Source organism: Falco biarmicus, chromosome 17 (assembly GCF_023638135.1).
Source record: "Falco biarmicus isolate bFalBia1 chromosome 17, bFalBia1.pri, whole genome shotgun sequence".
In the NCBI taxonomy this organism is placed as follows: Eukaryota; Metazoa; Chordata; class Aves; order Falconiformes; family Falconidae; genus Falco; species Falco biarmicus.
In genome coordinates this window covers 2,671,092-2,696,670 of record NC_079304.1, presented here as the reverse complement: position 1 = coordinate 2,696,670, position 25,579 = coordinate 2,671,092, and the positions used below count along the sequence as shown (strand labels likewise).

The 25,579-nt window shown below is 50.9% G+C and overlaps 1 protein-coding gene across 1 annotated transcript; it reads right to left on the bottom strand.

Moving 5' to 3' along the window:
* Window positions 1-342: 342 nt before the first annotated feature.
* On the bottom strand, window positions 343-20,158 carry PSMD11 (proteasome 26S subunit, non-ATPase 11). The gene is made up of 14 exons (XM_056362605.1): window positions 20,013-20,158; window positions 17,842-17,943; window positions 12,593-12,717; window positions 9,640-9,711; window positions 9,228-9,285; window positions 7,156-7,350; window positions 6,495-6,639; window positions 6,182-6,242; window positions 4,472-4,534; window positions 3,733-3,858; window positions 3,139-3,174; window positions 1,946-1,997; window positions 766-908; window positions 343-633 (listed from the first exon to the last, which is right to left on the bottom strand). The coding sequence occupies exons 1-13, from the start codon at window positions 20,101-20,103 to the stop codon at window positions 766-768; spliced, it is 1,269 nt and encodes a 422-aa protein (XP_056218580.1). The 5' UTR covers window positions 20,104-20,158; the 3' UTR covers window positions 343-633.
* Window positions 20,159-25,579: the final 5,421 nt, after the last annotated feature.

Sequence of the window (25,579 nt, the reverse complement as noted above, 5' to 3'; positions counted from 1 at the left end):
AGGCTTTTGGCTGCGCAGGGTGGGCCTGGGCTAGCGCAGCACAATGACCGTTCCGAAACAGGTTCCTCAGGTGTGAAAGCCTTCAGGAAAATCATTGTAGAGCTGCTTTCGAGGGGATCTGAGGCCTTTAAGATTTAAAAATAAACCAGCAGTCTGCACATTTTGGGTTTTTTTTTTGCTTCAGTACAAATGGAATAAACTTGGCTGCTTATACACCGTCAGTAAGTCTCAGATTTCAGAGCAGAGGGAGAGATGAAACGAACTCGTTTCGGGCACCTACCAGTAACAAAACTTTGTCCCTGCTTAACTCTCTGCCATCCCTCAGGAAGTGGAAAGCACATGTTTAGGTAGTGTAAGCCTTTTTCCTTTTATTTAGAATACCCTCTTTGTTTAAACAATATTCCCCCCACCCCACCCCTGATACAAAGTTCGGCCAGTAAAGATTACATGGAAACTGGAACACGCATCGTATGGAATACAAGATGCACTGGATGAGGAAGTTTAAAAACTTTCCGAGCGAAAAGTAGAACAAAGAGGAAAAAAAAAAAAAAAAAAAAAGTCTCCTAACATTTTCCCAAAGGTTTCACTCTCCTGTCACACACACTCTCCAAATGACAGCTAGCAAATTCAACTCTGCAAAAAGAAAACAGAGCCACGTCAATCGAGAGGAGAGAAAACAAGCCTCAAGGACACAAACAGCACCTTGGCCTGGGAGAAGCGACAGGTCCGGAGCAGCTGCGACCTCCAGCTCCTGCCTCCACTCACCTATGTTAGCTTCTTGGCTTTGTTGTAGAGCGAATCCACTACTTTGCTCATATTCTGAATAGTCTCGAGGGCAGCTTCGTAAGTTTTGTCTACGGGGGGTTCGTCGAAGATGATCAGGACTCCCTCGCCTTGGTCAAGGATGCCTGTGGACACAAAGCTGCGGTTACCAGTAATGCTCGACAGATCGCTTCTTCCAACCAGCAGGACTTTAGGGATCTACCCAGAAAATGGCCCGTCAGCTGTGTTGGGTTGGGCAGGGGCTCGTATCTTGTACTGGACTGGCCAACTGACTTTTGTCTGGACTGCATTAGCAGTAGCTTACCTAGGACAAAAAAAAAAAAAAAAAAAAAAAATCGTCCCGGAGAGGGGCCCGAGAAGACATCCAGGAGATGCTTATGCCTGTGCATTCCCTAACAGCTACTTTTCTCCTCAAGGCCCCTGTGCCCAGCAGCATGGCTCAGCACAACACTGGAGCAAGGCAAGAAAAAAAGCCATTTTATAATTAAACTACTTCCAGGTGCCAGACAGGCACGGCAGCTGAGTTCCGTAATTTTTCAGCCATCCTCTAACGAACACACTTCTTTTAGCCATTCGTCTTGCTCAGGGAGATCAAGAGGACTTTCTAAACTGATGCCGAGGACAATGTAATAAAAGAGCAGAGCTGTTTCCTTGGGGGCTTACTAGAGAAGCAGCCCCCCGCAGTCCCAGACAAACCCACCCACTCGGTTGCGCTGTGTGGGTGCCCCCCACCAACACACAAAACTCCTGACACAAATCAGCCGGGAAAGGTGACCGCATACTCCAGAGCGGAAGAGCACATTTTTGCTAGACAGCCCACCACTGGGACTCACATCTGTCCTCGGATGCAGTCGCAGCAAGTAAGGACTTAACAGCGGTTTCCAATTTGTGAGAAATTAAGCTTCAAGCTTAATGAAGGCAGATGAAGCAATAGGAACAGCCTTCACGACAACAGAGAGGTAACAAAGCCACTGCTCACTGCTCTTCTGTCGTGTCTACTGCTCGTTAACCTGCACATCTGCTGCCTGAAGTGGAGCAGAGCAGTCTAAGGAGAGTTCAAAGGCGCAGAAGGTGCAGCAGTGAAGAGGAATCTATCCACAGCTTGCTTTCGCACGACCTGGCCTCGGGCAGCAAGGCAGTCAAGAAGGATGCAGAGACTCACCATGAAATTTCTTGTCCAAGATCATCTGTGACAGTTTCCTTTCTACCTCAGCCTGAAATTGAAGCAGAAAAATTAAAAGTCTCCCAGAACTACGTAAAGAAATACAAATTTTACTACGGCACACTCAACAGCCCTGGCAGGATATAAGCATTGCTTAAAAGCAGCTATTTTATCACCGAACACGAAGTCAGGACAGATCTCTCCTTGCACACTGCTTTGATACTACCATATGCTTTAGATGATTTAAGAAATTATTCAGGAGCTTTTAATAACGAGAGCACCAGGACGTCTCGCCCTCTTGTTCCACAGAGGACGATGCAGCTGTCATTTCATACAGGCATGACCCATGAGGGGATCTGCAGCATTCTAGCTTGGTTCAGCAAGTATTTAGTCAAGTGTTGGCCAAGTTTCATTTAAGCCACCCAGCAGCGAGCTGATCTCCTGCCCAGTGCCAGGCAAAGCCCCACAGGAGTCAGCTCCTCCTCTGCTCTCTGGACAGAGGACACACAGATGCAGTTACACCACTGCAGTCCAGCTTTAACGCATACCTAATAGTTTAAAACACCACCAGCAAGCCTAGGAAAAGACTGCGCAGACAGAAGAGGAGGACAGATGACGTAATCACCATAAAGGCCGAGCTCAGTACGCTTCCCAACCTCTGGCCTTAATGCCAATACAGGACAAAAGCACTTGGGGATGCAACTGGCTGGGACTACAGTGGATTTTCCTCAAACAGTCTGGTTGGGATCATCTGTAAAGCAGTTATTGCAATAGGCAATGTGGCATACGCATTAGCTGGGTCCTGTATCTTAAAGGTCTAAGATTCTTCTGGGCATGCTCACAAGGATTAAACGCAGGTCAGCAGGGAAGACTGAGCTGGTCATGACACGAGGTGTTATTGCAGCAGAGGAAACTCAGTCTCCAACAAAAAGCAAGTGCTAATACAGGGAGTAAAACCCACGTGACGGAAGGTGATGTTACAGCAAAGTCTGGCGCAGAGGAAGCCAGTCCGACACCTCCTGGGAACTGTCCGTGTTAAAGTCAAATTCCCAGGAGCAGTATTTGCCTGTAAATGCTGTGGAGCTGATCTGTCAGACTCAATAGCCTACGTTTATTTCCCAGTGGTAAATGCCATTTGACCTCAACTCCTTTGCCCTCTTACACGTGCCACTGCTTTCTAGTGATATTCTTACCTTTGAGAGCTTGATGAGGCTGGATATGTGTTCAATCTACAAGAGAGACCAAGAGAGTTAAGTACATCTTTAGCTGCACTTCGGAAACACAACACGGAGGTACGAGGCTCTTCCACGGAACAGCTCAAGGGCCTGTAAACACTCTGGCCTACAAATCTCCAGTGGCTTTTCTCCACTTTGCAGCTTCATATCCTTCAGATTTCACATCCAATTTTAACTGAAGATGGACTAGACACCTAAAGCCATTTCATTCTGAAACACGAAATAACATTTCTTCTCCAAGAGTATTGCAGCTTTACCCACACCCTGTCAGAGCCCCTCGAAGCCAGACGCGCTGTTACCTTCAGTGTTAAAAGCACGTCCCCCTTCCAGCGCTAAGTGAAACGGGTGGAAAGGGCCGTGACTCTGGAAGGTGGTTTTCCAAAGCTGCCCTCAGCCCCCTCCTTATCGTTTTCCAGCTGAACATGATGAACCCTGAGCTCTGGAAGCATTGAGCAGCTCTAAGAAGTATTCTGTACGGGAACAAGACCCTCACCCACCAACAACAGGGGACAAAGGTACCAGCATGTCACTGTGCTTGCTGGAAACATTTACCTGTACTCTGGAGAAGGGTTCGATGACTCTGATCAGATTCTGTTCCAATAAGTTATCATAGAGCTTAGCCAAGTGAGTGTTTATGATGGGGTCGTCCCTGAGCTCCACCTTATAGTCTGTCAGAGCCTGTGGAAGACACAGTGGGAACAAATAATTCACGTAGCAACAAGTCTCCTGTCCTCAAGGTCCCCTTCCCTCCCTGCCCAGCAAAGTATCAGTAGTTAATCCAATCCCATAACTTAGCTAAAAAGCCAGGAGGTCACGACAGCCTAGCACTGTGCAGCAAGCACCTTTCATCTTTACACCGCTGGGGCTTAGCAAGCCAGGATCTCTGGTTTACACTCAGGAGACAGCATGACGGGACTGTTGCCTGACATGGGAACCCTCTCCATTCTCTCATTATCTCTGCGGTATACTTGCTGAAGCCAGGAAAAATTTCAGGAAGATATACATCCCAGTGAGCAGCACCAAAGGTACAGCAAACTGCTTCTGAGTTGGCTCTCAGAAAAAGAAAATACAACCCACCCCACCCCAAAAAAAGGAAAAAACCTAGTTTCATGCAAGCTATTACTCCCCATGCTGAAAAAAACTGAACTCGTTGATCACTGTGGGGTATTTGCTTGATGCACTGTTGCTTTTTATGAATGTTTTTGTGGTTTCCTGCTGTGGGCTGTAACAGCTCCTACAACTTTCCAAATGTTTTGTGCCATCAGGCCCCGTTTTCCAATTCCTGACTCACCTTTTCAAAATCCGCCAGCGATCGGTTCTTACTGGCCTGTGCCACACATTTTAGTGCTTCTGTCTGCGGAGAAAGAAAATAAGAGTAGGTTATTTTCCTGGATTCTCCTCTCAGAGCTATCATGCCAACCGTGCAGTATACTGAAGACATGCTTTAGCAGCAAAACAGGAATGTTCCTTTTGCTGCAAAGCCACGTCTGCGTTACTTCCACGGAGGCAGAGTGGGAACAGCTGCTAATAAGGAGAACATGCAGAACAGCTGCAGGACACAGCATGAAATTAGCTTCACAGAAACAAAGAACTCAAGTTTTGCAAGGTCTGAGAGTACCAGCTGCAGTTCCTATCAGGTTGCAGGTTGGGAGCAAGTTTGACAGAATTTTTAAGGAAAGCGTGCGTTTTAGCCCTTGCTGAACGAACGTGGCTGTTTTCAGCCCTTACACCGTGTTCCTCTCCCTCAGCATGCCGCACTTCCTCTGCTGACCAAGAGAAGCATGGCAGAAGTCCTACAGACACCCTACCACGGAGAGCATCAGCAAATGTTTCTTGTCCACCCCACAGCTGCTGCAACAAAGCAAAAGACTCGGCCACGACCGAACTACCATATATACACTAAACAGAAGAGCAACACGACTAGAAGAAGAGTTTCCAAGTGGTGAGAGGCACAAGTGCACGAGACAAGCAGAACAGCCTGGTGGCTACGGTGCACGAGGTCCAGGCTTCTGCGACCGCCTGTCCCACCGAGCTGTCCCCAGGGCTGCCCACTCTCCGCTCCTGAAGCTCAGTTTCCCCAGCTGCTGCAGGAATTTGTGATCTCTGCTGTCTCAGGAGGACAGCGCAGACAACAGCGGGGCTCTCCTCCACGGGACACAGCCCTCGCAGTCTGAAAAAGAGCCTCCGACCCAGCTGCCGCTCGGGGGAAGGGGATGAAGCAGGACCAGGGCTGCCCTTCGTGATCAACCAGGGGTAACACAGACATGTCCCCACTTCAGACTCTTCTCTGTGCACACGTGCTTGCTGATCTCCTCTGCTAAACAGCTTCCCCAGTCCCCCGCGAGGGAGGTGAGCATTAGTTCCTGCACCAAAGTAAACAGCTGGCTGACCAAAGCGATGGAGGGCATCGGTGTTTAAGCCTGGCTCACACCCTGGCACGCTTGACTTTTGGCTTCGTACTTCACATAAGCATCCCTGGATTTAAAACGGGGGTGGCATTCACATTAACACGTTAGAATAAACGGTGGATTTAACAACTCCCCAGCTGCTGGGCTTCCACCTTACAGTCATCCAGGTCTCAAGCTGCTCAGCTACGCTGCTGCGAACAGATTTTCAGGACTTGCTACAGCACAAGTGAAATCAACAAATAACCGACTTAAATACATCAGCTCCACGGCTGCAGAGCAGCTGGCGAGGGCTGAGCCACGAGACCCTTACGGCATCAGGCGCCCAGCAGTTGGTGAAGAAAGCAGGGAGGAGAAATACAGGGAAAATGAAGCGAGAGGGCCAGATTCTCAGCTTGTGAAAAATCACTGTATTCCCTTTGAAGGCAATTGACTTACGGTAATTACCTATGGTAATTTAATCAGTTCTGGATCTTATTCAGGACATTGAGAAGCGAAGGGTTATTTTGGTATGAAAAGACCGAAGTATTTGACAAAAAGAATAACACAATATTCTCAGACATAATAGGAAGATCAAAAGGATTAAATTTCTATACCTGTCTTCCCGCATACCGCAGAGCAAGCTTTCCACTCACTAATGCTTGCACATCTTCTGGGCTAGAAAGGGGAGGGAAGGGAAGAGAGCATTTATTCAACAACACGGTCGATTTAAGCGTGTCTCAAAAATTCCCACTTAATGGCAAATTACTACAATTCAAGTAACGCTGTATCAGAAGCATTGATTAGGTCATAAAGACAAACAGTAGGCTTGTCTGCTTGAATACTTTCATTAGCTTAGAGTCTTATAAATGGAAAGCCTTTCCCGTTTAAATGTAGGAAGCGTTCTTCGCAGAACCATGTGCCACGTACATGTTCAGCATGATTTTACACAGCAACATGTATTTCAGCGCAGTGATGGCTTTTGGGTTGTCAATTGAATCATATCCCTCAAACGCCTCGTAAAAATATGAATAGGCTGTTTTCCAGTCCTTCTCTTCCGCTGCATGGATAATACCTGTTGGGAGGAACAAGCAGACAGGCAGCAGAGTTAATTCTTCATGTAACTGGAAGAGGACAGAACAATTTGGTTGCCCAGTGCTTTATCTGGTACTTCAGTAAAGGGAATCCTTTCCTTCTGTGCTTCCTTTTGTCTTATCTCTCTGTCAGAAGAGCATCCGTGCCCTCTCTTAAGAGGACGTGTTAAGACAGACAAGTTCTTGGCACTTCAGGTAAGTGCCTGCCAATTAGATCAGAAACAACGTTACAGTTATACCAACATGGTACAATGCTCTAGTGCCCCGGGGGGTTACGGACCCTCCACCACTGCAGGTTTTCAAAAACAGGCTGAAAAAGTGTCAGGAACAACATGATTATAGCTGATCCTGCCTTGAGGCAGCTGGGCAGACTTGTGGCTATCTCGAGGTCCCACCTAGCACCATTTTCTATGATTCACTCAGGAAAGAACAAATATCAGTCAACCGACACACCAGGACGAGTCCTAGACTTTTCCCTTTCTCCCGAAGGGCTTTACCTGACTGCATGTCTAACGCTGCTTGCAGCTTCGGCGGACAGTAGATTGCGTTGGCTGTAGTCCGTGCAGAGGTTAAGGCTGCTCTTGCTTTTGGCAGGTTGCTCAGGGCATGGTAAGTCTTACTTTCTAACAGCTGCACCTCCACCAGCAATGCCTTGTCGTCCATCTTTTTCAATTCCCGAAGAAGCTGGGAGCCTAGCAGCAGGGAAGAACAAGAACCTTTGTCACCTACTCTGCATCTGCTATCAACAGCTACACAAACCTAGTCTTTCCAGGTGACACCCTTCTTCCCCCACAGCACTATGAGCTTTCAGGAAGGGAGGCTAGGCTTACACAACCTGCTCTTCCGAGAAGAAACAAAGGAGAGGAAATAATAGCGGGTCAGTGTCAGTCCACAAGTTGGAGAAGAACGAACCAGTTTTGCTTTAGAGGTGGGAGAGGGTAGTGAGAATACTTGGGTGTGGGGACAGCACGTCTCTGCCACCTCACTGGGGGCAGGAGACACTCAGTAGAAAGTCAAGGATGGGTCGTGCAGTTCAGATTGCCGCTCTGGTACCCCTCCCCCAGATGACAGCATGATTTACCTCTCACATTCAGAGCTCCAAGCAAACCTGAAGTACTGCCCGTTCCTGCATCATTCCCCTAGGGTGAGACCTGAGGATTTGCAAGCAACTCCTAAGAATAGCGGATGAGGAAGGAATTTTTTAAGCACAAAACATCTACAGATCAAATTTAGGAGGTAGGAATGGACGGCCTAAGAAACCGCTCAATAAACCGTCACGTTAAAGCCTTGTGAGGACAGAGCCAGCCTCAGAGGAAACTCTTCCCCTTCTTTCCCCAGCTCTGTGAACTGAAGAGCTAACTCAGGGCAAGCAGAGATGAGAACCACAACCTCACCTGCTGTGCTCAGAAGCTGAAAACCACAGTTAAAACCGTGTAACTAGGTGGAAGAGAATGGACTGTCCCTAGAAACATCCCGCAGAGACACTCTGCTTGCCCCTGCTCCCCAAGGCCACAGACATAACCGTGTCTTGGCCAGCCACACAGACATGCTAGCAACACGATGCTGGCATCTCGAGAGCTTTCAGAGAGGCTGTCCTCTAGGTACAGGCCTTCACAACTCCCTCAGCTGCACCACCATCACCCAAGGGAAGAAGTTAATTAAGCATAGCTTTGGAGTGTGGAGTCTGATCAGTTTAAACCTGAGTTCACTACACACCTGTATGCAAACTAATTCTAACTTGACAGTGACTGGCATGTGTCAGAGCACTTAACTTGATATTCTGATCAGACACAAATCGCCCAGGTGACTCTGGACATGACTTATGCTCCTGTCACCACACCGTTTAAAAAAGTTACGTGTCCCTGGTGAGGTACCACCACTGCCCAGGTAAGCACTTCTGTCCGTGCCAGTGCAGTCATCCCTCAGCCCTGCTCACACCCACGCGCTGAGCTGGCAGGCTGTACAATTCCCCTTTCGCCAGCTTAAACTTCATCCCACGTTACTGCAGTCATTTGCAAAACGAGCATTTGAAAAGCACCAAGGGGAGTTGGGCCGTGTAAGGTGACCTGTTTTACTCCGCTTTGTAGCGGAGCAGGAGAGTTCACATGGTTAATTACCATATCTCAGGTGGTGCAGAAGCAGATTCTTAAAGCCTCTGCACTACTGCACAAGAGCTTGTCGAATTACACCCTTGGAGGCTTGTCGTTTCCTGGCGTTACTACTGCTTATACTGAAGCCATGTTTGAGCAAACTGAAAAAAGCTGGTTTTTCCCTCCAACCTCTCTGACCACAGCAGTACACGCTGTACGTTCCAGCAGGAGCCAAACCTACTGGCCTTCAACTGGATGCAGTTCCTCTTCGCTTCAGGAATTTTTCAAAATGAACAAACAGTGGGAAGAGACACTAAAAGCTTTTCTCACCAAGCTACAGCAAAAGTTGGAAGAACTGGTACAGTACCGAGAAATGAATGCCCAAGTCCTACAAAACTTATGACATAGCTGATCATTTCCCTCGTCAGCCTCCTGACTTGATTTCAAAACAAATTACCACCACCTAGCGGGACACTCACCTAGTTGCAGCGCTTCTTGGTACCTCTTGGTATCGAAGTACAAAGAGACGAGCCTTGCCTGGAGAACAGAAAAGGAACTGCTGTGAGGAGAGTCAGAGTAAGGTGGTACAGATTTATTTTGTAAAATGAAATTTTATATTCTTCTCTGCACAGGTTTCACTACATGAATTTGTGTTCATTACATTATATGATCCAGCGCTGCAAGGTCTACCGGTTGGAAGGTTGGCTACTCTAAACACAACGGGTAAAATCCTGCCTGTTCAAGACGAGTCACTCACTTTAGTGTAACCGTTATCACCCATCCATTAAAGGTACAAAGGTCTGGACAACACACAAGTTCGCTGCTTTTATAGGTATTAAATCTGATAAAGCAAAGATGCTAGTACAGTTTGGGATCAGCGATGTAACATACCTCCAGAGCCTGGCGTAGGAAAGTCCTCTTCTCTGATTTGGCCCATTCAATACACTCTAAACAGAGGTCAACCTTAAAGGGAGCAGAAAGAAATTTGTAAAGCCTTCTGCTGCCCCTCTTTAAAACAGCAGTATGGTTCAATCATTTCCTACAAAGCAACAAAAATACAACAAAGCCTGAATCTCCACAACATCATTTAAGAAAAGAAGTCGCTCCTGTCTCAACAGCAGCATCGCTAAACATCGCATTTGCTTTACTTTAAACGAGCCCGGAGATCAGCCAGCAGCCTTCATCATTAGCACCTAACCCAAACTCCTCAACAACACCTCGAATACCACCAGGGTAAAGCGTAGTTCATCACCGATGAGAACTGCAGCTCCACCGTGCAAGATTACAAGACTTCTCTTCAACAAGGACTCACTGGTGACCACACAGGATACACACTTCAGCCTCGGGCTGCAGCAAGTTGACACCAGAGTCTAAACTCCCAGAAATGTTGCACAAAATGATACAGAAGAGCTAAACTGTGCTACATGTTTTCATATCCTATTTGCTGATTAACTTCCTGCACTTTGTAACACTATTCACAGTATTAGACTACTTAAAATACATACTGCAAGAGAAAGTCAAGTTCAGAAGGCAAACTAAGGTTTAGTTTAAGCTTTAGCGTTGCAAAAAAACCCCAAAACAAACAAACAATCAAAAACCCAACAGACCACCTTCTTCAATTCCTTCTTTAAATGCATTTCACTTCCAATAACTTCTTCTGACCACCAGGGACAATCCTCCCACGCTGGAATATGAAAATAAGTATTTGGCTCCCAAAGTTTCACCAGTAAAAATTACTGCTGAAATTCTAATAGCATTTCTTAAAGAGCTGTGTTTTTGTTTGAAATAAAAACATCTGGGTACATGTGAGCTGATTCTGTCTCAGGGCAAGGAATAGACTACAAGACTTCGAGGTCCTTTCCAGTGTGTTTTGCGCCATTTCATTTAGCCACAGAGCGAATTGTATTTTCAATTGCTCTAAAAAGAAAGGAAAATAAAGCACACATGTTTCAGGGCCTAAATATGTCAGGCCACACATGTCCTTTAGCAGTATAAAGCAACAGAGGTGCTGGACTCCACTGCTTACAGCCCAGTCAGGTGCCAGGAGCCAGTCAGTGACACTGGATGTTTCATCTATTGCTTCAAAACAGACCAAAGGACGCAGAACTTCTCATATTTTTAAGACTGCTGAGATTCCCTTGATGAATAAAGCAGTCACGTTCCACCTCAATTAAAGAGGGTGTTGATTTAGCACTGGCCAATAACATACAGCCAGTCATCCTGAGGTGCAAGGCTCAGGAATGTCTTTTTTTCCAAAATCTCTGAATCACAGCTCTTTCTGGAGCAGCTTAGTAGCTGTACTACACTGCAGGACTTGTCAGCTCCTCATCACTGCTTATTAAATGAGGACATTTTATGAAAAGCCATTATGAAGTTTCAATTTATTGCACAGCGATAGCTGGAGCATTAGGAGCTGGAGAAATCTCTAATTTCATTGCTTTACTGGACTCCTGGGAGTCTTCTTAATATATGTTACACCGAGAAAGTGTGTGCCTCTGAACACTTCTGAGGCGCTGAAAGCATCCAGGATTAGCATCAGGAACCTCACAGGTTAGGTGTCATAATTCCTTAAGATTTTGGTTTGGCTTCTGAGTACGCTTGAAAGAGTGTATTTTGACTAACTGGGCCATATTTCCATCGCTGTTACTCCATGTTTTTCCCCTGTCATAAAACACCGCCTTTTGGGACTGCATCCAAGTATCATCCTTTATGTCAGGTTACCTTTAGTAAAAGTCTGAAGGCACTCATCTTCTCCCGATGCCTTTACGAGCTTCCTTCTCACGTGCACAACCCACCCCTCTTCCCTTAATACCTTCCATTAAAGAAGAGGGCAAAAGATTCCGTCGCCACTTACTGTAACGTAACGTACAAGCCACAAGAACCGAACAGCGAACGAGCACTTGCTAGGTTACCTGAACTAAAGGATGATATTTCTGTGCTAATTTGCCTAATGAGAATGCCAGCTGCCTCACAACATGTCAGAACTTCTTCTAGACTAATCTGTCAGGCACTGTGAGTACAGCGTTACGCAGGTTTGCCCTTAACCTGTTGCTCAGACCCTCCCTGCTGCCCCTTTCCATCTGACTGCTGTGGTGTGCCAGTACAACCCACGCTGCTGCAGGTCAGCGCCGCTCATAAGTGGCTCCTCATCATTTACAAGTTGCTTCTGTCCTTCTCCCGTTCCCAAATAACCAACAAGTCACACAGACACCAAAAAAAACCCCAAGCAACCAACCACTGGATTCTAGGAAGCTAATAAGAACAGAGTAAATCCTAACTGGGGGCTATCCTACACCGAACGGGCTTTCTAGTGGAGAAGTTCATCCCCTGAAAGTAGTTTACACTTGGTAGCTGCAAACTTTTTTCCACTTCAGGAACAACTTTTGTGCCTCTGCAGAGTAAGACAGGCACCACACTGTGTCTCCAGGTGAAAGATGCTAAGTAATACTCACCATCTGATCCCACCACCTCCTGAACATCCCTCAAACACTCACTCCTCTGGCTCTGCCCATCACACACGGCCTCACCGTTCGACAAGCCCGAGCTCCCCGGAACAGGTCCGCACCTCTCCCCTCCCAAACCCTTCTCCCACTACAAAACACTCCTAATGCCATACATCTAACAGCAAGTAACACAGATCTAAGAAAAATGCCCAGGGCGAGTGTTTTTCCAACCCTGCAGCAGGACAAGGCTTGCAGAAAAACACGGTTACGAGGGAATTAAATTATCTAACATTTTATTAATAGAATAAATCCAAATGTATGTGTCTTCAGCATGAAGCCGACTAAGACAATGGTGTGACAAGCTTTTGAGGAACAGACTGCTGCTGAAATGCAAGTCTCACCTCCTGTCCCGTTGCTGCCTCCATATCAAGGAAGAGATCGAGCAGAGATCGGACTAAGCGGGCTGCCTTTGCTTTGCTGATAGAATTCAAGAAGGGTCGAACATACTTCAGAAGTCCTCCCAGCTCTGTACACAGAAAAAAACCAAGTCATGAAATACAACCGCACAGCTGAAATTTACAACGCACTTGGAGTACCTGACGCATCTACGCACAGCAGTATTTATTACACCAAACATTTTATTAGCATTCTCTCTTTTTATTTTATCATTTACAGGAAAAGAGCGATAAACGTCACCTGAAGGAATGCCTCGCAGTAAACACAGGGACTGGCAAAGGTGCCTGTCGGGCTCCAGCCTTGCCCACACAGCTTACGTTTCCCGTTACTTCAGCTGGCCCAATTACAACACCATTTGTAGCTACGCTGGCCCCAGGCATGTTTTAAAAGCGTAAAAATCTGCTACATGCTTTGAGATTTTTCTATAAAATGGGCAATGGAGTTTATAGTTTAAGTATGTTTTTATTAACTCAGTTTGACATTTTAATCTGCCATACCTAGCCAACCCTGGAGTCAGATACACCCTGTGCTCCACTGCTGAAAAAATGACATTTCTTAACACTTCAGCTACCCACATTACCCAAAATTAGATCTTACTTTCACTGTTTCTGTTTCTACTGCTCTCCTTACTACTTTACAGTTATAAAGCTAGTCTCAAGCTCACAAAGGAAAAGTCTTTCTTTATGAAGAGATGCGCTAAAAACATCATTCCCCCGGAGCAGAAGGGCGCAGTGGTCAACGTCAGCAGTTCCAGCACTTGGCGTTCACGTAAGCAGAAGGGAGCCAGGCACACAAGTTTTGTCCTCTCCTGCGATAAACAGCACGTGGCCGCCGCGCCAGGTTGCAGCCACGTCTGTTTACAGTTGGGGGAAGATGATCCTTCCAGCAGCCAAGCACCGCGCCAGTGCGGGGTTCAATGCTGACTCATAAAATAGTGGGGTCGTACCCTGAAATCACAGCTTATCTGCCCCAGAACTGGAAGCCTCACCCAAACATCAGCTGCATCTTGCACTACCATATTTATGAGATTAGAGAGTAAAGAAACCCATCAAATGAGTATTTCAGAAATCCTCGATATGCTCTATACCAAACTGGTGTTGCAATCAAAACTAAAATAAGAGACTAATCTAATTTTATTTCAATTAGTGTAAGGAGGAGCATCAGCAGAACTTCAGTTTGGGAGGATTCCAATAAAAACAGCTGAAAACAAGCCTTCCCTCATATTTCATTTAGCAGTAATGCAAAAGAACTGCTATAAGAACATCTTAATCATATCTAAAAATTACTCCTTGTATTTATTTTAGAAGTTTAATCAAGCCTCATACAACTCATTTCTCACACTGTTAAGTGGAACTCACAGTGTGTTCCAATCCAATTGCTCACAGTGACGTACTGACACTTTTACACATCTGAAAGTGCAGGTTTAGAACAAGTGGAACTCACCTTGAGTGTGCCCTGAACCCTTAGGGGAGCCTTATTTTCCAAACAGCAGCGCAACAAATCTGACTCTTTCCACAATGAACCCCTTGGACTTTGCACAGGGAACAAAACAAAACGCCGTGCCTAAAATTTCAAAAAAGTTTCTCTCTGCCTGAGAACACATGGGCAGGTTTTTCTGGAACTGAGGTACAGCCACTTTCGTATCTAAGATTGAGCCCCGCTGACTGACAGCTTCAATCAGCTTTCACTCAACAAGGAACTGCCACCCACCGCCCCGTGGCAGACGACGACTTCACCTTCACTCCGAGGACCGTTCAATCTGCGGTACCACTCACGGATGCAAATCCCAATCATTTTAATCAAACACTTTGGTTTCACATACAGTATAAACAAACCACTGCTAGAGCAGTGGACAGCTACTTCCAGCACATCAGTTTTTTGCATCCCTCCTCTCTGTGTGAGCTGAGAAAGGTGGGCTCCAGATTACCTTGTGGGGCTGGGAAGAGAAGCAGCACAAAAGCTGGAGCTGCCCAGAAGCTCTTGTGCTCTTCTCTGATGCAACTAACGCAAAACACTTGAAAACTCGACATTTAACACAGGGAACAAGCCTGCTTCTCAGCTCATGGCACTGTATCCTTAGCTTTGAGCTCTGTAACTAAGAACTTGCCAGTTTTTCAGTCTTACCAAGGCAATGAGACTGTCTCCGAGACCCGTCAACTCTCAACTACTACAAGGTACCGCTCTTCCTCCTGCACATCACTGCATTACACCAGCTTCTCAGGACCAACTGAATCACATATTTAGTGCACATCATACTCTTCCACACAGGAATTTCAGAAGAAACAAGGAAAACTCACGTGAAACATGCTGCAGTACTTAGCTTTCCATTGACTTGCTCAACAGCTGCCAGAGAATTCACTAGAAAGCAGATCTGAAGTCAACAGCTAGCATATATCTGTGCGTTTTGCAAACTACACATTTAGACATGGATGCTCAAAGTTCCCATAGAAATTTCTCTTTCCTACCAATGTAACTGTCAACTATTTTTAGGATTTTTTATTTTTTTTTTTTAAAGTAAATGCTTGGTGAAGGGGTGTGATTGACAGCTCTGGAGAAGTGACAAGCAGCAGCTCTGGAAAATGAAGTCTGCTGCTCATCCTGAAAGAAAGTGCTTCCACAACCTAACATGCCATGTACCTGAATTCCTGATCCGAGTTATTCCAATCCTATAGTTTTAAGCAATGCTATAAAGATCTAGAACTGTCCTACAAAAAACCTGTAATTAATCTACCATTATCCTTAATCCCTATCAAGCAGATAAAGAGGGTCATTTGTATTATTGTTATTCTTTTAAACAAAGGCTGCTTGGTCCTCTAAAAACCACAGGTTCATTTCACACTCTCGGCCAGTCAGCAGCACAGCAGTTGTGATTTTCAGACCCCACCAAACTGCAGCTGATTTTTTCCCTAGGCTGCGGCTCACAGACCCTTACATCTCTGGGGAAGCTACTGCTTAAAAGTAGCCAACAAGCCACCACGACACTTCAAATCTGTCAAAGAAATCCCACTCACTACAACTGTGTGCAATAAAAGCTACAACGATGAGATCTACTTCATTCAGGCCTAGTAATTTCCTTGTGAGGTCAAGCAGCACCAGATTCACTTCCCTTGAATATGACAACTGTGTCCGCCTGGTGCTAGCACCATTGCAAACGGTTGTACCTGGTGAAGATGCTGCTGGCCCTGCTTGTCACTCTGAATGGCCTACTTCACCCCGGAAAGCAGACAGAATGGGACGGTGACAAGTGTCTTTCCCACAGGACGAATGCATCTCCAAGCGGCGGTATCCCCTTTTTCCATCCCCCCGCTTCACGATGTCTCCAGAAAGAACCACCTGGTGATTGCACTCCAAGTCTACACACACACAACTGGCTTCTCAACACTGCCAAATTAAATTTTTTTTCTGTTCAGAATATACTCACTCTGCATTTCAGTGATCCCTTTACTACGTTTCAAATACATTTCACACTTGCCTCTTCATAAACCCGGTTCTGATGAGTTAACATTGTCGTTTTCAGTTACTTGGCCTTCCCCTTAAAAACCCAAACTATTAGCCAGCCACCCCCTGACAACACAATGCCGTTCTTTATACTCATGTTAAGACTTAAGTTTAAACTCAAAACTGCTCCAAGTTCTGCAGCGGTAAGGAGGCCACCACGCACCTAACAACTCTTCTGTCAGGCTACTGCACACCAGCAGCACATCCACACATTTACTCAAAGAGACTCTTCTGATGATTTCCCCCTTTTTAGCCCAAACACACGCATCTTCCTTGATGCAGGAGCAAACCCATGTTTTGTTACCGTTACAGAAGCAAACATCGAAGTGCAGAGGGCACCTGTACAGCTCAGACACCTCTACCTGAGTTAATTGACTTGAGGTCCTTTTGTATTCCATTAGAGAAAAGGGCACTCCTGCAGCAGGCTTCATTAATCCTGCTCCAAATTTTTAGTGTAGGAAGAGTCGAATCATGTGCTGGAAGTGCTTATTTTTCTCCACCAACCATAAAAGCAGCCCACACTAGGAGATCAGACGTGGACATCTACAGTTAGGTGAGATGAATAGCACCTTTGTTTCCAGCACCGCTCTCAGTGCAAGTAATCTACTGTGTCACAAGCTCTGTTCAACGGCAAATCACAGTGGGATCAGTGTCCAGAATGCTCAAACACATGTAGACGTGGGCAGAGCAGTTAAATGGCCAAGTCAAAACAGATGTTTACAAAGACCAGCTGGTAGGATATTTCAGAACAAGTATAAAACTCTGATCTTGACCAGCTGCTATCTGAGACCTCATACCACTTTCCATGAGCTACTCTGTTAGGTCTGGTGCCCCAGTTGAATTCCAGTTAGATTAAACCTTCTGCTGGTCTGTTTTCCCAAGCCAGTTTCAAGACTGTTAAAAGCACACACACTTCACATTCTGAATTATTCTTTTGCAGAGTTAGAAAACATCAGGGCTCTAGCATGGCCAACTGGCTGGAAGGGACAGAAAGCTCTTTGTATGGATGTGGCGTTACCAGCTCCTAAAAGGCTTGAGGTGAAAGGTACTCCAGAAAAAGCAAGAGCATTCTTTCGCAAAAGAAACAAAACTAAACTGCTGAGTACAAGCCTTGAGCTTTCCAGGAAACAGAAGACATGAACAGATTCAAATAAAATCAAAAAAAGTTGAACAGAGAACTTTACTCCATTTCTGTCCTTTCACACGTTCAGAATAGGAGGACTGTCAAGTCTTGCTCCTGCATGGAGCTGGGCAAGGATTTCCTGATGTAATGTTCCAGCAGATAGATCAATTGAGAAAGAAGCTGCTGGTGAGAAAGGACTTTTTGGGACAAACCTTCCAATTTGAAACAAGGCTCTGAGATTGTTAAAAGCAAATCAAAAGAAACTTCTTGTCTCAAACATAACACTTAACAAAACTTTAGTCACTTGTACTAAAACAGCCACATGTCAAAGGGTTGTAAACTAAATGGTCCCAGCGCATGAGCAATCTTTTGGAATACTGGGCCAAGTAATAAGAGATCAATATTTCATGTTGTTTACCTCCGTTTTTAGTTTCTACTTTAATTTAGTTTTCTATGAGAGGGCGTTTCCTGCCAAAACATGCTTTTACTTCTATCTCATTCAATAAGGAGCCTAAATTCATCTGAACACATGTATCTTTTACCCATTACCTCGGTTACTTGTTTCAGGCTCACCTTCTGCCTGCCCAGTCTTGGCCAAAAGCGACCCCAGTTCCAGGATGCTCTGCTCTTTGACTTGCACCGCTTCTTCATCATTTTCCTGGACATCGCGTTTCACTGGAAAAAAGAGTCGAAAAGTTACCTTTAATGCTATTTCAGTTAGAAGATAATCATTACTAGTCAGCTCCTGGAAAAGCAACAAAAAAAGTAACTGTTCTAACAGGCAATAGTGAGTTCAGGCTGGCCTGCTAGATCTGGAAAGCAGACTATGTGGAAAGTTTAAATGCAGAGCTTACAGAGAGTGTTTCATCTAGAATTCACGAAGGCTTTAATCCAGCTGCTAGATACAGCTGCATGCTGCAACTTAAATTATATTCAAGTTTTGAAGTAGTCTCATTAAACTTGTCCAGCTGTTCAAGTTTCACTTTAAAAACACCACCATACAACAGATCCTCTCCCGCTGAAACCGCAAAACCAAATAAAATAAGTTTAATGGGATTTCCAGGGTTGGGTATTCTGGTATGAGGATTTCTGATGTCGCCACTTTGTGTATTAAGTTGCAATCCCCTGGTCAAAACGTAGCACAAGAGCAACACCGGCTCCGCGAGCTGGGTACGCCTGTCCTCTTCGCTCAGGAGCGGATCAGGCGTTACAACTGCTGCAGGAGTCAGTGCACCTTCCCGCACCGAACTCTGACAACCTAATCATCGCTCTGTGCAGCAGCGTGAGGAACTCTGGCTCTGAAGTACACAGAAGGGCCAAATGACACACAGCAGCACCAGACTTGTGTTTACACAACATCAGTTTCACGTAAGTTATCCACAAAACAACACACTTTCTTCCCTGCCACTTCCTACGGTGGAAATATTCAGCTCTGCCATCCCCTGTGCTGATGTCCAGCTTCTACACAAACAAAGCCAAAACCCACTGCCCAGCCCCCCCAGAGGGAACAGAAATCCTCCACGCTGCCCCTGAGCACAGGCTGCGGCTTTCAGTGCCCGTAATTTAACACATCTGGTGTCAAAACCAAAGTAACTTTGCTTTCAGAAAGCAAAGTGTCACAACAACACTCTGGACTGCTCCAGCTCGCACCAACCAGCACCACAAGTTGTTACTCCTGACTGAGCCTGACCAGATGGAAAGCTGTAGGTGTGTTGACAGGCTTGAGAACACCAACTACTAATTAACCAGTGAAACACTGAGAAGGGCGAGCAGGTTTTAAAGACCATAGAGCAATTACCAATTTCAAGGTCTAACGCAGACACTAGGAAACAACTGCCCGACACAGGGGGGGTGACAGCAGGTCACAGCATCGTTTTAGAAATCACCACACACGTTACGAGAATCCAGAATTACTCTTTTATACACCAATTTCGAAGGCATCGATGCTGTACACCCCCACACCCACATAAAGAGGGATGCCCACGTTAAGTCTACAAACCACTTCGTAGCACCAAGCCCTCCCGGGCGCTGCTGAACGTCTGTGACAGCCCAACAGGGAAACTGCTGTGCACAGCCTTGAGACACGAAGTTAAACCAGGCACAGCGCCCACAAAAACTCCTCAAAACTTTCCGTGTGGCGCTGAGAAAGGAATTTAAACCGCGGCTGTATTTGAGCGTTGTAGGAGGGAATACCCCCGCCAGCAGAGCTCTGTCCCCCTTCAGCACACCGAGCACCCGCTGCAGGCCGCCGCTACCCGCGCAGCGCCCGAAGGCGGTAACATCGCCACCGAAAAACGGGAAAACCGAGAAGCCAAGGGCCGGGGCAGGCGGTGCTGCCCGCCACAGCCCCCGCGCACGCCGCTCCACGGCTGCCAGGCGGCCGAGTTCCCGCGCCGCCGGCCGGCCGGCACCCGAGGCAACACCGCGTCCAACGGGGAGGAGAAGCCGGGCCGAGCCGCGGGCCCCACCGCCCGGCTCCCCGCCGCAGCCGCCCGCCTGGCCCCGCCGGCTCCGCGCCCGCGGGGCCCTCCCCGGCGGAGGGCAGCGGCCCGACCACGGCCCACGGGGCGGCTGGGGGGCACGCGTCGGTGGGGCGGGCCAGGCCGGGGCCGGTGCGGCGGGCCCAGGCCTCGCTCCCGTCCGGCTCGCACGGTGAGTCAGCAGCCGGCGCCGGCGGCGGGCGGGAGGCGGCGGTGGGCGGCCGGGGGCGGGCGGCGAGGCGGGAGCGGCCGGCGGCGCCTCACCTATGGAGTGGAGGATGCCGATGGAAGCCTCGCGGTCGGTGGAGAGCAGGGACTGTGCGCGCTGGAACTCCAGCACCGCCGCCGCCGCCATCTTACCGCTCCCTCAGTCCCTCCTCACCGCCAGCCCGGAAGCGGCCGCCGGAGGCCCCGCCCCTTCCTGCCCGGGGCATGACGGGAGCCGCAGTCCCGGCGCGGGGCGGGGAGGGAAGGGGCGGGTCGAGGAAGGGGCGGGGCCTGGAGAAGGGGGCGGGGCCGGGGCGCCCCGCGGTGACGGGCGGGGGCTGGCGGGTGGCGTGTCCCCCACCCGTGGATACAAATTCCTGCAGCCAGCGCCGGGGCCGGGGGCTGGAGTGGGTCCCCTCCTCCGCGGGGTGACAACCCCCCCATCGACGCCGAAAGCAGCCTTCCCCCGCCCCCCCCCCCCCCCCCCTCCGGGGTGGCCGCTGACCCCCCCACACCTCCACGAAAGGCAAATTTAATGCCTTGAAAGTTCAATTTTCTATCGAACGGGAGATAAAAGCGCCCCCCCCGCGGCGTGCCCCCCCCGGGGGTCCCGGCACGGTGTGCCCCCCCCCCGGCAGGTGATAGCCCTGGGGACAGGTGGCACCAGCACCGACAGTTTGGCACCAGCTTCACGCCCAGCGGGGGGGGGACGGGACCCCCACCGAGCCCCCCAGGCAGCGGAGGGGGGATGGGGGGGGCTGCAGAAACATGCCCCGGGAGGGGCTGGGGGGGCGGTGAGAGCAGTTGGGTGGTGGGGCTGGGCTTTGAGGGGGGGGACAGGGGGGCGGGGGGGGGTCATATCTGGGGGGGACCCCCAGGACATCGGTGTGACGAGTTGCCCCCAGACCTACACCGCACACGTGTGTGTAGGGGGGGTATATGCATGTGTGCCCAGCGCACATATGTGTGCATGCGTGTGCCATGTGTGCACAGCCGTGTGCGGTGCCTGCGTGTACATGACACTCGTGTGCACCCATGGGTGCCCAGGGACCCTCAGACGGGTGGGGGGACACCTGAGCGGTGACATGGTGACACCCCAGGGACGGTGCGGTGACGGTGACACCCGCCCCAGTGTGACCTGCAGTTCCCTCCCCAGCCAGTGAAGCACCTTGAGCTTCTTGGTGGGCCCCCATGGACACGTCCCCACCACCCCCAGGGCCCCCAGCCCCAAGGGTGCTCTGGCAGGGGACATGCCACTGCCTGGCCAGGGGACACTGCAGTGCTACCAGGTGTGGAGCAGGGACACACTGCTGCCATGGGCAGGTCCCGGTGGGGCTTGGCCTGGCCCCGGTGTGGCCATTGGCCAGGTGTTTGTGGCCTCGTGTCCTCCTGCTGCAGCTGGCTGGCACAGGGGGTGGGGGGAGCCTGGAGCCCACCATGAGGGTCCTGGGGAGTGGGCAGTGTGGGGCAACCTCTGCATCTTGGGTGGGCTCCATCATCAGGGCAACCTTCATCATAAGGAACATTGTTTGGGGGAATGTCCATCATGGTGGGGAACCTCTGTCATCAGGAGAACCTCCGTTGTGGGGCAACCTCCATCATGGGGGGCATCTCCATCATGGGGGCAACCTCCATCATGAGAGAACTTCTGTCATCAGGAGAACTTCCATCGTGGGGGAACCTTCACCATCAGGAGAACGACCATCATGGGGCAACCTCCATCATGGGGGAACCTCTGTCATCAGGAGAACCTCCGTTGTGGGGCAACCTCCACCACGGGGGGGGGGGACACCTCCATCATGGGGGGAACCCTTGTCATGGGGGAACATCCATCATGGGGAAACCTTCACTTTGGGGGACACCTTCATTTTGAGGGACCCTCCATCGTGGGGGGAACTCTTTATGGTGGGGGAACTCTCTGCATGGAGGATACTTCCATCGGGGGGGGGCACCTCTGTCATGAGGATACCTGCGTTTTGGGGTGCCTCCCGCACGGGGAAACCCCCTGTCATGGGGGAAACCCTCCCATGGGGGAGTCTCCATCACGGGGGAGCCCACCATCATGGGGCAACCTCCGTTTTGGAGGAACCTCCAAGGCAGGGAGACCCTCCAGCGTCCCTGCGTGTCTGTGCTTCCGTGTGCACATACATGCCCATGTGTGTGCCCCCACGCTTGCCCACACGTGTGTCCGCTCCTGTGTGCACAGACACATCCAGGCAGGTCAGCACACGCCAACACGCAGGCACACGCGTGCGGCACGGCGCCCACACCCCTCTATACACACACGCGTGTGCCCATCTGCTCCGTTCATGTATGTGTCCCCCCAGCTTGGCTTGCGGGGTGTCCCGTGTCCCCACGGCCGGGCCCCCGGTGCCCCCGCACACGACTGGGGGGCCCCGGCCCCTCGGCTGGTGGCCACGGGGTCGCTATAAATGGCCGGGCAGCAGCTGGGCTGCATCAGCGCGGGGGTGGCCGAGCACGGCCGGCTCCTTGCACGCGCTGGTGGGTGCCGACAGTGACCCACACACGCGTGTGCACAGGGTGGGGGTCCTGCAGGGGAGTGCAGGGGGCATGGTGAGCCCCAGGGACATGGGTGGCCTGGCACACGTATGGCCATTACATGTGCAGCCCGTGTTATACGTGCTGGATCCCCTCCTCGTGCCCCCAAGGTGCTCCCTGGTGCACACAGCCATTTGCACGCCTGCTCACAAGCACGTCCCTGGCGTGTGCGTCCCCTCCTTGCACACACCTGTATGTTTCTCCTCAAGGGCACACGCTCCCCTCACACGCACACCCACACACCCCTTGCACACCCGCCTGCTGCGCACTCACACGTGCTCCCTTGTGTGCACACATGTGCACGGACGTGTTCCCCTTTCACACTCGCTCCTTGTTGCACACACCTCCCCTTATATACCCACAGTCCCCCTTGCAAACACACTCACCCTTTCAGGCACCCCTCCTTGCACACTCAAGTGCCTCCCTCTTGCACGCACACTCTCCTTGCTCTCCCAGTGCCCTTTGCATGCTCACACTCACCTTTGCACACACACCCCCTCACAGCCCCCACTGTACATCCCCCACCCTTGCACCTCCCCTTACTCACACACTCCCCCTTGCACCCCCTTGCACACACAGGCAACCACACTCGCACCCCCCTTCTTTGTGCACGCTCACGCCCTTGCACACCCCTTGCACACCCCTTGCCCACCCCCTCACACACCCCCTTGCACACACAGGCACACACACAGGCACACGGACACCTCCCCTTGCACACACACTCCCCCCTTGCACACACATGCAACCACCCTCGCACCCCTCCTCTTTGTGCACACTCACTCCCTTGCACACCCCTTGCCCACCCCCTCACACACCCCCTTGCACACACAGGCACACACACAGGCACACGGACACCTCCCCTTGCACACACACTCCCCCCTTGCACACACATGCAACCACCCTCGCACCCCTCCTCTTTGTGCACACTCACTCCCTTGCACACCCCCTGCACACCCCCTTGCACACACAGGCACACAAACACCTTCCCTTGCACCCCCCTTGCACACACGCACTCCCCCCTTGCACACGCATGCAACCACCCTCATACCCCTCTTTGTGCACGCTCACCCCCTTGCCCACCCCTTACTCACCCCTTCCCCACCCCCTTGCACACCCCCTTGCACACGCAGGCACACGAACACCTCCTCTTGCACCCCCCCTTGCACACGCGCACTCCCCCCTTGCACACGCATGCAACCACCCTCACCCCCCTCTTCTTTGTGCACGCTCACCCCCTCGCCCCCCCCCTCGCCCCCCCCCAGCCGCCCCTCGCCCCCCCCCCCGCCCCCGCCCGCGCCGCCCGCCCCTAATCGACTCCAGCTGCAAAAACATTCCCCGCATTCAGAGGCGCCGCCGCCTCCGGAGCCGCCCCCCGCCCGGCCCGGCCGGATCCCTCCCCCCAGCCCCCCCCAGCCCCCCCGGCCCCCCGGGCGGCTGCGCCGGAACCGCGTGGCCGTGGGGCAGCCCCACGGCTGGACCCAGCGCGGGGGCTGGGCTGGGACCCCCCGTGCCCACCCATCCCACACGATGGGGTGCTGGGCTGGAGGTGGGGTGTGCCAGGATGGGAATGGAGCATCACGCCCACCCATCCCGTGTCCTCTGGGTGGTGTGTGGGGTGGAGGTGGGGAACCATATCCATCCGTCCCACCTTCTCCAGGAGCTGCACCAGGATGGAGACAGGGTTCCATGCCCACCCACCCCACTTCCACCCACCCCTCATCATCCAGGAGGGATGCTGAGGTGCTGGGATGTTCTCCAGGAGGTATGCTAGGATGGAGACAGACGGGTCCCATGTTCACCCATCCTGTCTCCATCCATCTCACGTTCTCCAGAGGGGGTGTTGGGTGGAGGCAGGGTACTGAGTCCATCCATCCCATGTTCTCCAGGAGGTACACCAGGATGGAGAGGGGTCCCATGCTCATTCATCCCTTGTCCATCCATCCCACGTTGTCTGTGGGGGGTGCTGGGATGGAGACGGGGTACCATGCTCACCCACCCTACTTCCATCCTCCAGGAGGGAAGCTGGGATGGAGATGGAGTACAACATCTGCGCATACCCTGTTTTCAAGGATGAATGTTGGGAATGACACAGGGCATCACATCTACTACCCCAAGTTCTCCAGGAGAATGCTGGGATGGAGAGGTGGCCTCACGTCCTGCGGTCCCACACCCTTCAGGCGTGATCCCTGTGCAGATGGGGTCCCACATCACTCAGGCAGGGCAGTGGGATGGGGCCATGTCCCACATCGTCAGGCCAGGATGGTGGGATGGACACAGGATCCTCCATCTGCCTTGGGCAACCCAACCCTCATTAGGGACAACCCTAATTGCCAGGGTGGGGGTGGGGGCACATCTTGCTTTATGGCAGCTTTGTCTCCTTTAAGAGCGGTGCAGCGAGGAGCCGAATTTAGCCATCGCCCCACTCTGCCCACAGCACCCATGGGTGCTGCTCCCCGTGGCCTTGGGTCCCTGCTGGCTTTGTCCTCCTGGAGGTTAAGGCACATCAAGCTGTGAGCCGGCAGCTGCCTGCAAGTGGGGGACAGCCAGCCGTGTCCCCACCAAGGCCCTGGGACCTGTCACACCATAAGGGCTGATAGAAATGATCGGTGGGGACGAGTGTTGTGTCACCACAAGCTGTCCCCCGTCACCTCCCTGCTCCCCATCATCTCCCTCTGCCACCCCCCAGGTCACTGCTGGGGACACAGGATGAGAGTGGACAGTGGCAAGGGGGGGGGGGGGCAGGGGGAGATGGACCCCACTGCCCTGAGGGCACTGTCACCCTGGTGGGACAGGTCCCAAGGGAAAAAGTGGGGGAGCCCCCAGGAGACAGAGGGTGGGACAGCCCGGGGGCCAGGGGAGCCGGGGGGCATGAGGACAGGACTACCCATGGGGCAGGGTCCCTGGGGGACAGGGGACAGGACAGCCCATGGATATGGGGACAGGAGAGCTTGTGACCAGGGGAGCCCGTGGTCCGGGGACAGCCAGCCAGCAGCCAGGGGACAGGAGTGACTGTGGCCTGGGGAACAGAAGCACTGGGACAGCCAGTACTGGGAACTCCTGTGACC

Bases quoted from the DNA above. Each gene is read 5' to 3' on its own strand.
- PSMD11 (XM_056362605.1), bottom strand. From the start codon at position 20,103: ATGGCGGCGGCGGCGGTGCTGGAGTTCCAGCGCGCACAGTCCCTGCTC. The intron at 9,712-12,592 runs GTGAGACTTGCA...GCTCCCTTTAAG, and splicing joins AGGCAGCAACGGGACAGGAG to GTTGACCTCTGTTTAGAGTG. The intron at 4,535-6,181 runs GTATAGAAATTT...CTTTCTCCGCAG, and splicing joins TGCGGTATGCGGGAAGACAG to ACAGAAGCACTAAAATGTGT.